The 19137-nt window shown below is 34.5% G+C and overlaps 2 protein-coding genes across 3 annotated transcripts in view; one reads left to right on the forward strand and one right to left on the reverse strand.

Annotated features, from left to right (window-relative positions):
* The window catches only part of LOC115210513 (BRCA1-associated RING domain protein 1), a 62773-nt gene extending 50881 nt beyond the window's left edge, over positions 1–11892 (forward strand). Inside the window, exons 6-8 of the mRNA XM_036502639.1 lie at positions 6765–6866; positions 8365–8486; positions 9575–11892. Coding sequence (XP_036358532.1) covers positions 6765–6866; positions 8365–8486; positions 9575–9925 — 575 coding nt within the window. The 3' untranslated portion in view covers positions 9926–11892. The remainder of the gene's footprint in view (positions 1–6764; positions 6867–8364; positions 8487–9574) is intronic.
* A 4452-nt stretch (positions 11893–16344) lies between these two features.
* The window catches only part of LOC115210404 (elongator complex protein 2), a 60001-nt gene continuing 57208 nt past the window's right edge, over positions 16345–19137 (reverse strand). For both annotated transcript variants that reach the window (XM_029779000.2, XM_036502197.1), the window contains 2 exons: positions 17843–17941; positions 16345–16540 (listed from right to left, as the gene is read on the reverse strand). In XM_029779000.2, coding sequence (XP_029634860.1) covers positions 16378–16540; positions 17843–17941 — 262 coding nt within the window. In that variant the 3' untranslated portion in view covers positions 16345–16377. The remainder of the gene's footprint in view (positions 16541–17842; positions 17942–19137) is intronic.

A 19137-nucleotide genomic window follows, 5' to 3' on the forward strand; every position in this document is an offset into this window, starting at 1 on the left:
TATTTATTTTTTATTTTATTTTTATTTTTTTATTTTTTTATATTTTTTTATATATTTTTTATTTTTTATTTTTTATTTTTTATTTTTTATTTTCTATTTTTATTTTTTATTTTTTATTTTTTATTTTTTATTTTTTTATTTATTCTCCTATCTAATTTAACACTGACTCCTTGACCACTCCCCCAAGTATGATTTTTTGCGCTATGCCTACCCCCAAAAAGTCCCCCACCAACACCCCTTTAAACCTGCCTAAATGTATAAATGCCAATACAATTCTTGTTAACTAGCTTCCTGAAGATTTCTCTTGAATGAAACAGTTCTAGTCCTGTAGAAGCTCCTTCTATATAATAAATATATATATATATATATATATATAAAGAGAGAGAGAGATTAAATGAATAAACAGTGTAGAAGCATTGGTCTGATGCTCCTTAATCTTTAGGTTGTGGATAGAAGAATTGGTGCTTTATCAATGTACCTCGTAATTTTTAAAGATATTTTTGTACATTGCCTTTTGTCCTCTTGAAATCAATACAGTAAAATACCAGTTTACAAGTGTTAGCCTTGGGATAATTGATTAAACTTCAGAAGGTGGTGTGTGGCCCAGTATTATCATGGACTTATCACTAAAACCAGGCAAGATGTGTGTGTGTAAAATGTGTAAGATGTTGCACAGGAGCTTGAAAATTGAGTATGCAGAAAACAGGAAAAAACACACAATGGACCTGGACATGCTCAATCGGTCATTAGTTATTAACCCCAAATTATCACAATTCTGACACCTTCCTGTAATATTGTTCAATTTGATGGTGTCAGCTACATAAGCTGCTTGGGTATAGTAATAAATGAGCAGACATGACAAAATTGCACAAACAAGAAAAGTAAGACTAGTACAAAGAAAAGTTGTGATCTCTAGACTAAATGGTGAAATGAACTAGTTATGAATAGGAAATATATAATACAAAAAGCAAGAATAATAACAATAAGATAAATATATCATAAACAATATTACCTGAAACATTGTTACTTGAAGTTTCATATTTGTATATACGGAAGCAAGTCAATGGACAATATAACACATTAAAATAGAATGGACATATACGAACTGTATCTGAGGCTGCACAAGCTGTTATATGGTACACAATTCAATGAATACTATGTAATATTGTAGTCTGTGTAGATAGTGAGTAGTTATAGAGTTAATGTAATTTCTGCAGGTGAGTAGTGAAGGATATATGATAAATTCTAAAACTTGTTGGAATACACAAAAAAAGAGAAAAAAAAAAGAAAATATTTGATAAATCAATAAATACATCTTCATGTTGGAAATGAAGAGAGATGAAGTGCTATAGAGATAATACTTAAAATGAATAGTTTTGTGGTACAGTGCATGTCTGTTTGGACTGATTGTAACGTAAATGATGGGAGAATAGTGTGTATAATTGATTATATATTTATCAAGTACAAAAGGAACATTGGTTGTCTTAGATCTAGGAATACATTGTGTGGTGCTCTATACCTCTGCAGCTATCTACTAAATAACACTGAATCTACCATCCACGATTTAAGAAATAATAATAATGTTGATGTGTGTGTCCCTGGTCAGCCAAACTGGCAGACTGACTAGGTGTGACCCACAGCTATACTAGCCTATGTATACCAGGTCTTCTCTTAGCTGTCTTCTCTTAATCTGTACATACTGATATGAGGTGGTGAATCATATGGGTTGCACTATTAGAATCAGTTGAACTGTTAGGATTATCAGACAAATCTCCTTCAAACTTTACTCTGCCATCTTATTTTCTACTTATCACATATTTGGATGGTTCAATCAGGGCTATGATATCTAGAAGTTAGATTGCAAGCTTGTTGGCGCTTATACATCCTGTGAACATATTTGTTTTATTAAATTACTAGCCTAAGGTGACCCGCTCTACGCGTGGGTAAGAGTGTGGTTGTAACTTTCTCTTGCTTCCTTTCTGTTTTTTATCACCACATTCTCCCTCTTTGTTTCTCTCTCCTTTCTCTCTCACTTTCCCACTCTCTTACTCTTCATTTCTCTCGGACTCTCCCTCGCTTTCTCTTACTCTCTATCTTTCTCTATCTCTCTTTCTCTCCCATTTATAAACAACAAAAGATCTTGAGTAAGTTGAGAAAGAAAATACTTAGAAAGATCAATCATAAATATCAGGCAGTGACAATGGAAAGGTCTGCTTCAAGGCAGACAGCAAAACACTAACATTTAAAAGGGACAGACGAACTTGCGAGCTGAATAAAAAAAAAAAATATTGGAAACCAAAGTTTGAAGGGATAGAATCTGAGGATAGTTGAGTCACCATGGCTGGCATTTCTTAACGACGGACAGCAACGTAGTGGCAGTTTAATGGCTGGTCTGGTGTAAAATTTTGAACTTGATGTAAAAGAAGATTCCTAAACACCAAGTTTTCAAATGATTCTTTCTCACGACAGTAGACTCACCATGGCAAGCATTCAAAACTTCTTCATCATGGACAACACATTGAAGATTTAAAGGCTGGCACAAATTTTTTAGCTTGATGTAACAGAGAATTCCTAAACACCCACTCCTGTAAATTTTAATCCCCTTCCAGCCCCATTTAGACCCCTTTTCACATTTTGGTTAATATAACCCGATTTAATTCGGGTCTACTCGGGCCGCATTTTATAAGATGAAGAATTTTGTCCTAGAGGAAAAAAATAGTTGCCATGCAAACTCGCCTGCATTTTTAACATATGTGTGCTTATTTTCAGCTCAACCGACCAGATAATGCACACATTATATATATACAAAATAAGAAAATGGAGAAACACATCTTAATCAATGATCAACTACCAGATAATACCCAATCACATAATTTATTAAACCACTACATATGAACATTAAGGTCAAACATAATAATATAGAACAAAACAATGTACATGAAAGAGTAATATGATACAATAAGTACAGTATGTATAAGTGAATATAAATAAATACAAATGTAAATATAAACTACATCTTACAGCTGTTTCGGCCATGCAGATATGGGTGTCTCATTATGCTCATATTAGCCATGTGTGATAGGTCAATATGTAGTTGTAAATGAGACACTTACAAAAATATCTCAAGGCCTCTTCAGAGATTATGAAATACAAACTAAATTAAATATGAATATCAGAGGAGGTACACCCATACAAGAGTGGGTACATACCCATAATATATAATAGTGTAGTGACCCCCTTCGGTCAGACACTGACCATGGGTTTGCACCTAGAGAGTTACTCTCTGAGGCACAAGTCTGGGCAAGGTTGTTTCATGGAAGACCAGCAGTCGCCCATGCATACCGGCCTCCCCTCTCCACGTCACCGATGTTGTCCAAGGGAAAGGCAAGGGCCAATACAGCTTGGCACCTGTGACGTCGCAACTCATTTCTACAGCTGAGTGAACTGGAGCAACGTGAAATAAAGTGTCTTGCTCAAGAACACAACACGCAGCCGGTCCGGGATACGAGCTCACAACCTCATGATCGTAAGCTTGACGCTCTAACCACTGAGCCACGCGCCTTCATATATAATATACACATACATATGAGTGCATATACCCATACTCCTATACATATATATATATATATATACATATACATAATAATATAAATCAATATACATACATATGTTCTATAGTCAATGTTACAGTTGGTCAACATATTATGGTATTACAATATAGAAAACATACACATATTCATATGCAAATGCAGATATACAAAGTCACTGCATTTGAATATGAATATGTGTATATTTTCTATATTGTAATATCATAATATTATGTTGACCAACTGTAACATTGAATGTAGAACATATGTATGTATATTGATTTATATTATTATGTATATGTATATATATATGTATAGGAGTATGGGTATATGCACTCATATGTATGTGTATATTATATATTATGGGTATGTACCCACTCTTGTATAGGTGTACCTCCTCTGATATTCATATTTAATTTAGTTTGTATTTCATAATCTCTGAAGAGGCCTTGGGATATTTTTGTAAGTGTCTCATTTACAACTACATATTGACCTATCACACATGGCTAATATGAGCATAATGAGACACCCGTATCTGCATGGCCGAAACAGCTGTAAGATGTAATTTATATTTATATTTGTATTTATTTATATTCACTTATACATACTGTACTTATTGTATCATATTACTCTTTCATGTATATTGTTTTGTTCTATATTATTATGTTTGACCTTAATGTTCATATGTGGTGGTTTAATAAATTATGTGATTGGGTATTATCTGGTAGTTGATCATTGATTAAGATGTGTTTCTCCATTTTCTTATTTTGTATTATTAATTTGTGGTAAAACATTTTACCTTTGCCCATAAAATACAGTAAATGAATTAATTGCATCGCAGTTCTTAACATTTATGTATTAACTTTGCTGGGTGCTTCACTAGTAGTATATTGGATATATGTTATCCCATGGAGGGTTGCACTTACAACCCCTATCTCAGTTTGTATATATATATATATATATATGTATATATATTGTTGTAGTTCGGAATGGTCATTTTGCCAGTCTAGCCAATAAAAACACACGCACTATATATTTGGTGTTACTTTGCTTCAGTGTTATTTATTTTTTACATTAATCTTAATCTTATTTCGGCCAGAATTCTTTCGTCACACTCCTGTGACACACAACTTCACATAAAAAATTTTGCACAACAAATATATATATATATATATATATACGCATTAAATATATATAAGTACATATATACGCATTATATATATGTGTACGCATTATATATACAAATGCATACAAATTATATATATCTATCTATATAAAACTCAACTTGTGTGTCTGTATGTTTAACTTCCCGGCACATCTCCTAGCCAACAAATCGTAGAACCACAAAAAATGGGTCACTTAAAGTTTAGGCGAATGAAAATTGAACTGCGCTATTTCTGTTCCGAAATTCATCTCACAAGTGCAAAAATCGATAATGTGTTTGTTTAGGCCTTATCCCATGCATTGAATAGTGAACTTTACTCAGTCAGCTGTTTGACATGAACTGTGTTCACCACGCATGCAAGCATGCGTAAATTGCATGAAAAATAAAAAATCAAGATATAAGAACGAATCGCCGTAAACATTGTAGAAATTCGGTGAAGAAATGAATTTTCGGGATGTAGCCTGGAGGGTTTTTTCGTATTAATCGTTTGGACTTTGTGAACACATACCAATTGTTTTCATAACATTTTTAACGCTTTGAATTAAATGTGACCATTTTGCATTGAGTCTGCAGTTTGAATCACTTTAACCAAATTTTAGCAGGCTGGATTTTTGATCATCACAATACATTGCCAGCGACTCCCTGAAACTCTCCCCTGAAATCCCCGTTGAGAAATACTGATCTAAAAGAATAATTCAACAATGTAATTATTTGATCAACAGAAATTTATGAAATGCTTCTCTGTACTTCCTATTGAGGAAATGGAACACATAAGCGCAAAAATAGAGGGCATCAAATGCTTGATTTTAAAACCAAAATAATTGAATTTTGATTGAACTTCATCCAAGTTTAGCTTAATTCGCGCGTGCATAGAATGCATGGGCGCACGAGCCAGGCAATACTGCTAGTATATATATATATATATATATATATATATACTTATATATATAAATACAGATATATACACTTTGTATATATACATTATATATACATATTTATATATAGAACATACACACACGCATATAAATTAACCCAATAAATATCTGATTCATAATATTTGTTTTCATGATTGTGTGGTGGTGGTGATAATAATTCTCTCTATGAATGCAGACAGACGTAGAGAGAGAGAGAGAGGATGTGGTAGAAAGAGTGAAGTCAACGGGGAAAGATAGTAGCCGTTGCCAAACGACGTTATAGAGAGAAAGTGAAAGGAAGGGAGGAAAGAGAGAGACATGGAGGAAGACAGGCAGATAAGAGAATAAGAGTAGACTTGTCAAAGTGTGCGTTTTTTGCCTTAGTAACCACACTTTTTAAGATGGGGATTTCTAGCTTGCCCACTCACATCCTCACTTCATTTTACATGTCTCTGTAAATTTTGGAGTCAATCCGACGGGATCTAGTGCCCTTTAACCCATTCCAATGCCAAAACCAGACAAACAAACTTTTTGCATTTCAGAATTATAATATAGAGATTTATTATTAAATTATGTGTATTTCATGTGAAATAAAATGTCTTGTGGATGTTATTTATGGGAAAGTAAGTACAAGGATAGAGTACAAAACTAAATGTTAATTTCTTTCATTCCTCTATCTTCTACATGTTAATCCACTGTGTTGAACTTATTTGTTACTTCATCTTCAGCAAAATAAGTACTTGGCATGACCTGAGTTAGTGGCCAAACTAATCAACTACTTCTCCATATCCATTATATCTAGGTCTATACCCTTTCCATATTCATGATGATTCATCAGAAGAGGAAGGGTACTCCAAGACTGGTGAGAGGAAGGGAAACTTTTGCTCTCAGACCAGCGACCTAGCCTGCACAGAGTGGACTCTACCAATGACACCCCTCCCTATCTTTGTACACTTTACATATCCTTATACCCCTATATTATGCTAATTTGTGTCCTAAGAAACCATTTGTATAATCTGAATGAATCAGTTGTGTTTGTACAATACACACACACACACACTCATGTAGCACAGTGTATTTTTATTATTTCTCTTATAGTTACTCACGTTGTGATTGGTGTCAACAAAGATGGCCTGTGTCCTCGAACTCTGAAGTATTTGAAAGCTGTTCTTGCTGGAAAATGGATTGTTACCCTTGACTGTAAGTTTTGAGAAATTATAATATTTCTATGTAACTCATGTTTTTATTCTTGTCCATGCACATAAACGTATGTGCACACATAGATATATTTGCAGGCGCAGGAGTGGCTGTGTGGTAAGTAGCTTGCTTAATAACCACATGGTTCCAGGTTCTGTCCCACTGCATGTGGGACTTGGGCAAGTGTCTTCTACTATAGCCCCGGGCCAACCAAAGCCTTGTGAGTGCATTTCGTAGACAGAAACTGAAAGAAGCCTGTCGTATATATGTATATATATGTATATGTGTGTGTATATGTTTGTGTGTCTGTGTTTGTCCCACCCCCAACATCGCTTGACAACCGATGGTGGTGTGTTTATGTCCCTGTAACTTAGTGGTTCGGCTAAAGAGACCAATAGAATAAGTACTAGGCTTACAAAGAATAAGTCCTGGGGTCAGTTTGCTTGACTAAAGGCAGTGCTCCAGCATGGCTGCAGTTAAATGACTGAAACAAGTGAAAGAAAGAAAAGAAAGAAATGCATATTCAGACATTATTGTGTTGTGCTGGTGCCACATAAAAGCACTGGTGTTGGTGTCACATAAGAAACACTGGTGATGGTGCCATGTAAAAAGCACCCAGTATGCTCTGTAAAGTGGATGGCATTAAGAGCATCCAGCTGTAGAAACCAAGCCAAAACAGATCATGGAACCTAGTGTGGCCCCTGTCAGTTCCTGTCAAGTTGTTTAACCCATGTCAGCATGGTAAACAGATGTTAAATGATGATGAAGTAGAGAACAAAAATGTTTAATTAATTAGAAATTACCTTTGTAGTGAGGAGAGTTAAACATGATTATCATCATCATTGTCATCATTGCCATTTTAATGTCCACTTTTCCATGCTTGCATGGGCCAGACAGAGTTTATGAAAATAGATTTTCTACAGCTGGATACCCTTCCTGTTGCTAACCCCCACATGTTTCTATGCATGGTAATATTTCCCTGTGATCAAGCATGTTTTCACAGAATGTTCAGAATAAATGACATTTATTTATGATTACGACACGATGTCAATACAAAGAGACACATACACACACTCACATACACATGTATGTATATGACAAGCTGCTTTCAGTTTCTGTTTACCAAACCTGGGATTATAGTGGAAAGCTCTGCCATACAATGAGACTGAACCCAAAACCATGTGGTTGAGAAAGTATTTAAGTATGTACTTTTACATTTTGAGTTCAAAACTTGCTGTTGTCAACTCTGACAAGGTCAATAAAATAATATACTGGTCATATACTGAGATCAATTTAATCAACTGTTTCTGTACCAAAGAACTGCTAATGTTAGAAATCACTATTATTTTATGTTAAATGTTGTAGATGTTTATTTATGATATTTGTTAATAATCATGGGGTTTAATTCTTTTTGGAAACATTGAATGAAGGTTTAATAAATTATTCTTTTCAATATGTCCACCAATTTTTTCTTACTATTGTTCATGTATCATTATGATAGGGTTACGTACTTGTGTTGAATATGGTTATCAAGTATCTGAAGAACCTTTTGAAGTTGCAGGCTCTACCAGCAACCCATTTTCTTTTGCCCCATTTAAAGGTCGTATGAATAAATTAAAACAAGTAAGTTGATATTTCCTTCACTATGTTTTCACTAATTGTTTTAGGTGCTCGTGTAGTTACAAGCAAACATAGACATAGCTTTGGCTCTCCCACCCTTGGCCCAGCAGGAACTCCAGCATGTGACTGTTGGAGGAAAAGAGGGTTGCACCAACACTATTTTTGTATTTATTTTTCAAACTGAGTAAACTAAAGCAGTGTGAAATGAAGTACCTTCCTCAAGAATACTGCTTGGTCCAGGAATCAAATCCATGACCTTACAGTTGTGAGTCTAACACCCTAATCATTATGCCTCACTCCATGCTGTCTTAGTAAAATGAATAGATAATAGAAATATATAGATTCTGATAAGTCAGTTTGTATTGCCTTTGTTTTGTATTGTACAGAACCACCAATATTCTAGAGTGATTTGACTATGTTAGAAAGTAATTTCAATGAGATGCTTTCATCATATCATCTGTGTGTTGCATATGCTGTCTGCAAAATTACCATGTTCAACAAACTTGTTTTACCAGCACTCCATTTCTGGATTAATTCAGGAATGCTAGGTATATGAATGAAGTAGATCATTCAAGATTGTTATAGAAACAATTTACACATCCCTGTCCACATGAATGGAAAGTATATAAAAGAACATAGAAAAAGATTCAACTGTTAATTATCCAAACTGAGTGTCTCCTGAACTCAAGTTAACCAATAATATTGCAAAATATCTGATAAAACACCTGTGGATGTAGTAAGAAATTATTCAGAAATACACTGGAGATGGGTGATGTGTCACATTCTGATCAGACAATACTCTACAGATAATTTTAAAATCCCTTATAATTTCTAGTCTCTGATTATAAGCAGTAAATTACTACAACTTGTATAAATTACCCAAGTTACCAATGTTCCAACTGAATATTCACATTCCAAGGAAACTTGTGGTGGTCTGTATCAGTAAAAGTTATAGTTGTTTCACTCAACTATACTCATCTTACTTCAGTGAATTTTGATCCAATATGAGAAACTAGTGTGACTATGGCTGTTGTTATTTCTACTTACATGTTTTTATCAAGCCTTTTATTCCTATTTTTTCCTTTCTACAGCTGCCTCGATTATTTGATGGATGTCAATTCTACTTTCATGGAGCTTTCAACTCACCTGTACCAACCAAAGAAGAGCTGATGGATTTAGTTAAGCAAGGAGGTGGTCATGTATTGTCTCGAGAACCAAGACTTCATACACTTGATGAGCTTAATTTGACTGTTCCTTATCATGCTGTTAACTGTGATAACAACATTAGCCAATGTGGACTGTTTATTGTATATGCTGAGAAAACTCATGATCTCACCTTTCACCAACACCCTAAACTATGTACTGTCTCAGTGTCTTGCCTTATGGAGAGTATAGCAACCTTCTTTCTGTGTAAACTATATGGAATTATACCTCAGCTTTAATGGACTCGTCATCACAACTTTCTACTGTATTGAGGTTATACATGATGTTTGTCTTTTTCTGTTGAGCTGTTGAAGTTATCTGCAACCATTTTTTTAATGAACAAAATCTGTCTTCCAATATTTTGCAGCTAAACTGAAGGTACTCTACAAAAAATGTTTTTTTACTGAACTGAGTTTACTTTCCAATATTTTCCTGATCTTTTTCTAACAAACTGAGGTTATCCCGCAATATTTTCCTACTGAACTGTGGCTTTCCTGTAATATATTTTTATTGATCTGAAACTATAATATAATATTTTTCTATTAAATATAATATACTATAATATCTTTCTATTAAACAGATGCCACCCACCCTTATTTTTTTTTTAGCTGTTTAAAATATATTTTTGTATTTATTGAAGTCAAGCGACAGAAACACAAGGTCCATATTCTTTGTTAATTATAGATTGAAGGTTTATAAGTGATAACTGGATGAAGATTCTGTTAAATTGTTCAATGTTATTTATCTTGATTACTAAACTTTTTTTTTTGATCTGAAGGAGAGGGCAGGGCTCACAATCCTTTTAGGTCCTCACAAGCTAAAATGTAGGGATAACATTGTTAGGTATGTAATAAAACCAAAGGTATTGCATTAAGTGCTTTACAATAAATTGTTCCTCCCTCTATCTTGTGAGTTCAAATCCTACCAAGATCAGTGTTTTGCCTTTCATTAGTGGTAAAGTGATAAAGTAACTATCAGTGCTGTACTATCAACATATCACTCCCAATTAGTTGTGATGTAATATTTTGAATGAGACAATTGAAGTTTGAAATTGTCTGCAACTGTGCAAAGATAGCTGAAATTTGAACTAATCCTTACAGTTGTGAATTTTGTAAAATTATTTTACAATATTGTGATATTATATTTTTTGTTTTAATATATACCTATGTATTATGTTATGTTTATAGTAATATTTACTGTTTTTCATACTAGAGAATGTGTTGTTTTTTGTATATATATATAATAATATTGACCATTTGTTTTAATATACTGGAGAACATGTTATGTGACTTTTTATGCAGTAATATTATTTGTGGTTTAATATAATGTCTATTATCTTGATTATTTCCACAGTAAATTACTGTAATTCAATAGTTCAGTTAATGTGGCATATTTAATGTAATCAGCATCACATACTTAATTAGAAATTATTATATGGTCAGGAAAAGGCAATATTTACTATTATATCACAGCAAAAATAGGAGGCAACTGTGAAAATTATTTACATTTGACAGATATTTGTCCTCATCTTGTTTGTTGTTGACAAATATATCAAATGTAAATAATGTACATTAATTCCTCATCTCTTAAATATAGAATTGAACTGTGGACATGTTTTCACCTTATTGGACCCCTTTCAACAAAGCATATGTTTCATTATATTTTAACTTTATTGACTTGTTTTTTAAAATATGTTTCCACTCATATTTGCGTTACTTTTATACAGTGTTGTATATAGACTTAATTACTTTCTCATTTGACTCTGGCAGGGAAGGTAAATTGCTTCACAGAGGAAGTCTAATAAAACATTAGTTGTCTCCCATACTTACCACAATAATGAAAATAGTGTCATTAAGTTAATGTTGCCTTTTCTTTGACACATAATTATTTCTAATGAGATTTTTTTTTTGACGTTTTGAACATTAATTATGTTAACATTAACTTGACTATTGTTTTTTTCATGCAGATGATGTGTCTAAGTAGTTATTCTTGTAATTTATTTCATTATAATCCTGTTAATTACGAAGGTGGATCAGCCCAATTGCCAGAGCATTGTATAAGATTGACCCTAATGCTCAACATAACTCCTGCCATTAAATTCATGGCTTTGTGTCTATATAAGAAAATATAATTCATTCAGCTCTCAGTTAAAATGATGACACCAGAATATTAAAAGCCCATTGACTCCAGCTGGATTTGAACTCAGAATGTGAAGGAACATGACAAAATATATTTCGACAAACAATTACCAAATCTACCTTTTCTACTCAATATATAATAATAATAATAATAATAATAATAATTTCAAATTTTGGCACAAGGCCAGCAATTACGAGGGTGGTGTAAGTCGATTACATCAATAGACAAATAAGCATTTTGCCCAGCATGCTTATGATGCTGTCAGCTCTCCACCTTAATAGTTATAATAATAATAATGACAATTTCTAATAATGGCACAAGGTCATAGTTTATCTATAAATATAAAACAAAGGATGTCTGTGTGTGTAATATGTTTGCATTTCTACAGTTTTTAACCGATTTTCACCAAACCTTATACACACATTACTTAAGTGCTACAGATGGTCATGCACTATAATATTTTGCCTAGAGCTCCTGCATAATGCAACAAACCAACTGTGAAAAAAAGTACTCCATCTATTAAAATACACTTTTTAAAACCGTTGTGTAATATTGCTTCACTTTTATTTTCTCAGTATTCTGTATGTGTTTGCATGTTCGATGCATACGAGATAGTACAGGATATTTCAAACTACGATGATGATGTTACATATATGAATGTGTATGCATCTTTGAGTGTATGAGTGTGTGTGTTTCCATGTTAGGTACGCTATTAAACACACAGACATCTACACACACATACACACGTGATGACTGTTATGCGTGAATATATGTCTGTAGGTGTCTCTCTTACTATATGCCTGTGTCTGTATGTGAGAGCGTATGTGGGCATATTGTCACATTTTGTATATGAATGTGTCTGTGAGTGTGTTTGTGTTTGCGCACCTGCTATGTTATCAAACACACACACATCTACACAAACTCTTGAAAAAAAAAACAATTACATGGAAGGTTCAAGTTATATAAAAATACACATCTACCATCCCATTAACAGTTCATAGTTATCACAGCAGTTGCAAGGTTTCAAGGTATTTACAATTTGTTTATATTTAGTTACTTTACACTGCATACAAAAATATAAACACATACTACATTCATACAACTGCTTACAAAAATAGAAATTAATGAATATTTTTTTCTATGTACATAATTTTTTGTTTAAAATATTGAAAAAAAACTATGCCACTATAGGAAAAATGTAATCTCTCCAGAAACACCTATAAAACAAGGAGGAGTGCAGAAAACCAAAGGTGAGTCTCTCAAGAGATAAGGGACATGAGACTTTCTCAAGATCAGCAAAGGCATGCTGCAGTACATCAGATGGAGTCTCAAGAGAGAAGGGAGATGAGACTTTCCCAAGATCATCAAAGGCAATGCTGCAGCACTTAATGCTGAATCATTAAAACAACATTTAGCATGCCAGATAGAATAGCTCTCCGAAACAGACTAATGTACAAAATTTGTTCTTCACAACACCTGGAGCTGCTTTCAGATATGATCCATCCCATTCTTATAAAAATCATAATTCTGTCCAAATTGGTGTACTAATCTCAAATTGTCATTTATGCACAGCTTTAACATTTACTCCACAAATGTTTTGTTGTCAATGCTGCACTTTCCTGTATCACCTGTTTCAACATGAATGTAATATAATATATATATACACACACAAACTATGCTGTTTTAATCCCAAGCAACGCTGGGTACATCTGCTAGTAAGTTAAGTACAATGACTTGAATACTTCACAGATACCTAATTTCATTCACTTTGGAAGGATTAAATGCAAAATCAGGTGATAGAACAATAATAATTTCTAATTTATGCATTTGATCAGCAGTTTTGAGGGGAAAGGGTTTAGCTGAAACCATTGACAGGTGCTACTGCTAGTAATAATGTTGCATTTAGTGGATTATTCAGTTTATAGACCTGAGCAATAAAGAAAAAAGATGAAGAGGCACAGTTGTGGCTGTATGGTAAGAAGCTTGCTTTCTACCCACATGGTTCGGGGTTCAGTCTCACTGTGTGACACCTTGGGCAAGTGTCTTTTACTATAGCCTCGGGCTGACCAAAGCCTTGTTAGTGGATTTGGTAGATGGAAACTGAAAGAAGCCCATCGTATCATCATCATTTAACGTCCATTGTCTATGCTGGCATGGGTTGGACAGTTTGACCAAGGAATGGCAACCTGAAAGGCTGCACCAGACTCCAGTCTGATGTGGCATCCCCTTCCTATCGCCAACCACTCCAAGAGTGTAATGGGTGTTTTTATGTTCCGCTGGTGTGGGTGCCATTTGTGTGACACTAGTATATTCCATGACTACAATTTTACTTGGCTTGACGGGTCTTCTCAAGCATGACATAATGTCACAAGTCTCAGTGAGGGCCAATGCTTGAAAGCAGCTTTTCATAAGGCACAATGTTTGAAAGGTGCTTTTTACATGCCAGTTACATGACACCAGCATCAGCCATAACTACGATTTCACTTGACAGGTTTTCTCAAGTACAGCATATCACCAAAGGTCTTGGTCACTAGTCATTGCCTTAGAGGCCCAAAGTTCAAAGATCATGCTTCACCACCTCATCTCATATCTTCCTGGGTCTACCTCTATCACGGGTTCTCTCCAGTTAGAGATTAGCACTTCTTTACACAGCTGTTCTCATCCATATGCATCACATGACCATACTAATGCAGTTGTCTCTCTTGCACACCACATCTGATGCCTCTTATACCCAACTTTTCTCTCAAGATGCTTACACTCTGTTGAACATGCACAGACATTGCACATCCAGCAAAGCATAGTGGCTTCATTTCTTTCAGGCCTACACATGTCCTCAGCTGTCACAGCCCATGTTTCACTGCCATGTAGCATAGCTGTTTGCACACAGGCATCATACAATGTGTTTCACTCTGAGAGAGGCCCTTTGTTGCCAGCAGAGGTAGGAGCTTTCTAAACTTTGCCCAGCCTAATCTTATTCTCACAGCTTCCCTCTCAGGGCATCCACCTCCACTACCAACTTGGTCATGTAGATGACGGAAGCTATCTACTACTTCTAGCTAACTCCACTGGCAGTTGAAGGTATGTTTCTGTGTGTGTGTTTGTCTCCCCCCCCCATCATCGCTTGACAACTGGTGTTGATGTGATTATGTCCCTATAACTTAGTGGTTCAGCAAAGAGGCTGATAGAATAAGTACTAAGCTTATTTTTTAAGCTTAGTACTTATTCTATCTTAGGGTTGAACTTGTTTGACAAAAACACTTCATGGCAGTGCCCTAGCATGGCTACAGTCAAGTAATTGAAACTAGTAAAAGAATAACTGATTAAACACATTAATTAGAAATTATTTCATACATTCTTCATTAATGGTGATGATTCACCAATGTGCAAATGGTTTAAAACAACCATGTGGTTTTGTTTGGCTACAAGTATATGATGACCTTGTAGCACTTATGTCTGACAATTCTATTTTATGGACACCAATTAAGTACTTAAGTCTTCAATTATTTCTGATGGACCAAAAGATATTTTGTTTATATTGCACAATGACATCTCAATAATATTGTCTTGGTAATATGAAATAGGGTTAGGGCTGCGAGCTGGTAGAATCGTTAGTACATCGGGCAAAGTGCTTAGTGGCATTTTGTCCATCTTTGTTACAAGTTCAAATTCTGCCGAGATCAACTCTGCCTTTCGTCCTCTCAGGGTTGATAAAATAAGCACCAGTTGAGCAATGGGGTTGATGTAACTGGCTTAGCCCCCTCCCTGAAATTACTGGCCTTTGCCAAATTTGGAACCAATATGGAAGATTGGTTGAGCATCAGACAAACTTTATTTACTTGTAACTCCACAATTCAAATCCTACTTTAAGAGCTACTTTGATTCAATGAGCCCTGGCAATTATTTTTATCAAACCCCAAAATAATTGCCTAGGTTGATTCAATCAACTATACTTCCAAACAAAAATAACTTTTAACCTTCTACCTGTGTTGGAAATCATTGCTATTGTAGTTTAACCCTAGGTCACCTCTGATTGAACAAACCTTTGACCAAAGATTCCCCAAACTTTGGTAGAAATTGCAGCCTAATCTCTCTAAAATTACACACTCCTAGATACACAGTGACTGAGAGGAGGTTGGAGCAATCATAGCTGGATTTCCTTTAATAATAGGTAAGTTCAGTTGACACCAGCAGCAATATGACAGCCTGTGGGTACTGGATCTATTATGAATAACAACCAAATTTCCATCAAATCACAACCCACTCTCTTAAAAGTATGCTGATTTATATTTGTGTAGGATATAAAACATCAGTGTAAAAATAAAATAACAAAGAATAAGTGCTTTATGAATAAAATTTCTTGTACTAGATTCAGACATAGCCATATCACTGATATCATAAAAAATACAATGAACCAACACAATTGCTTTGCAAATTATGATATAAAATAACAGTATGTGGTGTCAACAGTCACAACTAATCAAAAAGAAACTGACAACAGAATAAAAAGCCAACTAGTAAATTTGTGGAAAATATAATTGTATTATTTATTTATTTAACATTGTCCTAGAAAAATGTTAAAAATTCGGACAGAGAAGTCATTCCCACAGGATGCCAGCATAAACTGTGGATTGTCGTCATCTTTGTTCTGTTGTTGGTGGTGGTCTTTAATAACTCTGGAGAATTTAAGTCTTTTCACAGTTAAATGATGAGAAATTCTGATAAACATAAGGAAATAGAACTGGTGCTCTTTTATTTCACTCTTTTTAGTTCTTTTTCATGTGTTTCAACTATTTTACTAATTTATTTAAAATAATGCTCTTTTCAGACTAGTTGAATGAGAGGATTCATAGGTAGCTGTAAGATGAGGAGTTAATATTTATTTTCCATTGTTGTATGTGTGTCTGTTTGCATTAAAAATAATAGATTATAAAGGATATGAAATGCATGTATGTAATATATTCATGGTATGAATATATGCATCATATATCTAGCAAACAAAAGCAATGTAGAGAAGGGCATCTAGCCATAGATATGTTACCAAAATCGAACTTAGAAGTTAGGTATGGTCCCTTACCAATCTAAATAGGTAGTAATTATGAATAAGAACTGATTTGCCTTATGGCAACTTATTCAGCCAATGTCAACATGGAAAATGGGTGTAAATGATGATGTATAACATTAATATATATATATAAACAGTAAAAGAGAGATACAATTGACAATCCAATAACTTATTTATAAATTATTGGATTGTCAGTTGTATCTCTTTATTCAATTTATTGTTTTTAATTTGAATTATACCCATATTTATGTGGTATTCAACTGACATACCAGTGACTTGGCTGTTTTACACACCCCTTTGAAAGAATTATTTTCTTTAGTTTATCTTATATATATAAGATGTACAAGAGTTACTTTTACATATATATTCATAGCAGCAAGTTAGATGATTGTTTTATATAAAATCTACTTCCCCTGTTCCTACTTACCATTATTTTATGCCTGTATTCCATGAAGGCATTGGCTGGAGAGGTCATTATCATAATCAGTTCTTATTCAGTTAATATTTATCCTAAATAGATCAGAAAATCATAACTCAATCCATATTTTTATATTCAGTATGGTTTCAACAGTTGCATGTCCTTCCTAACATGAACCATTTTACAGTGTGCTGGGTGCATTTTACTGTGGCACCTACACTAATGAGGTTGCTTTCAATCCTGCAAGGCAAAGGAGTTCCCACTGGTGTACAGTGTTCATTCAAAGCAAGACAACCAATAGGATGGGTACAATAGAAGGTGGTTTGCATTGCAGGCACTCACAAATACCCTCCTCCATCATATGTGTGAATTTCAATGTGCAATAATAAAGTAATTTTGTTATGTTTAAAATGGTAGACTTGGTTAATATAGTACATATAAAGACCTGCAGTAATAACTGACACATACACCAAGAAATAACTAATTAACCATATTGTGGCATTAATGATAAAGGAATGGTTCTGCATGAAAGGATACAAGTCCAAGACTTTCAAATGCTGCCATGGTGTTGGTTGGTCAGGTGACCAGGATAACAACTCTATAATACCACTGTCCAAACCAATACTGAGTAAATACCTGCAAAATATATATATATATATAACAATAATTACAATGATCAAATGAAACAGAATAGCTGGGAGTTTAAGATGCTGGACTACTGCTGGACAGCTGTAAGTTTAGATCTTACTATATTATGTCCTTGTAGATATCCTCCCATTCTACTTGATCTAGTTTCCTGAACAAAACTAGTAATTTAAGAAGTGGAGTCTGTTTTGTGTGATTAGCAGTAGAAAGTGCATCTATGCAGCTGAAAACCACTTGTTCCAACCAATAATTCTTCCCATCCATGCTTGCATGATAAAAAATGAATAAAATAGGCAGCAGACTGGCCAACATGTGTGATATTGTATATGGTTGGTAATGTATGAAGACCTGAGGCAAATATGATCCATCAGATGTACAGCAGTAACGTAAAAGAGTAGGTGTGAGCTGAGTGGCTGCCATTAAAGTTACTAATTTATATATGTTGGAGAGATGATTGTGTTGCTATGGAGATGTGATGTGACAGGATGGTAATTACACGGTGTAGTGCTAATGAAGGGGAGCAAATAGGAGATGAGAACAAGTGAAGTCATGATGTCATATCTCAGGATGTTGAGTCTAGATGAGATGACAAACAATTCAGGATAAGTGGCAATTTTCCACATTGCAGACCCAGCTAACATACACTAGTTTGGGAAAATAGATATCAAATGATTATGATGAATAGTAAATTTCATTTTTGGATTTGGTTTGCAAGATTCTTTATGTGAGTTCGTGTGTTGAAGCATATTCTGTAGTGATTCTCTTTTGGTGCCTTATAATTTAACACACTCACCAGTAAAATCTCCACTTATTTCTTTCTTATTTTCCTAAAATTTTTGTTGCATCTTGCAACCTTTTCAATAGTTTTGACTGTCCGTTATTCACACTGCGAACCTTTTTGTTTGTGTGCATGTGGGTGGGTTAGTATGTGTGTGCCTACACATGCATGTGTGTGCCTACACTGTGCAGGTGGCACGTAAAAAACACCCACTACACTCGCGGAGTGGTTGGCGTTAGGAAGGGCATCCAGCCGTAGAAACACTGCCAGATCTGACTGGGCCTGACGAAGCCTTCCAGCTTCACGGACCCCAGTTGACCCGTCCAACCCATGCTAGCATGGAAAGCGGACGCTAAATGATGATGATGATACATGCCGCGAGTGTAGTGGGTGTTTTTTACGTGCCACC

The sequence above is a fragment of the Octopus sinensis genome, linkage group LG4 (assembly GCF_006345805.1).
Source record: "Octopus sinensis linkage group LG4, ASM634580v1, whole genome shotgun sequence".
In the NCBI taxonomy this organism is placed as follows: Eukaryota; Metazoa; Mollusca; class Cephalopoda; order Octopoda; family Octopodidae; genus Octopus; species Octopus sinensis.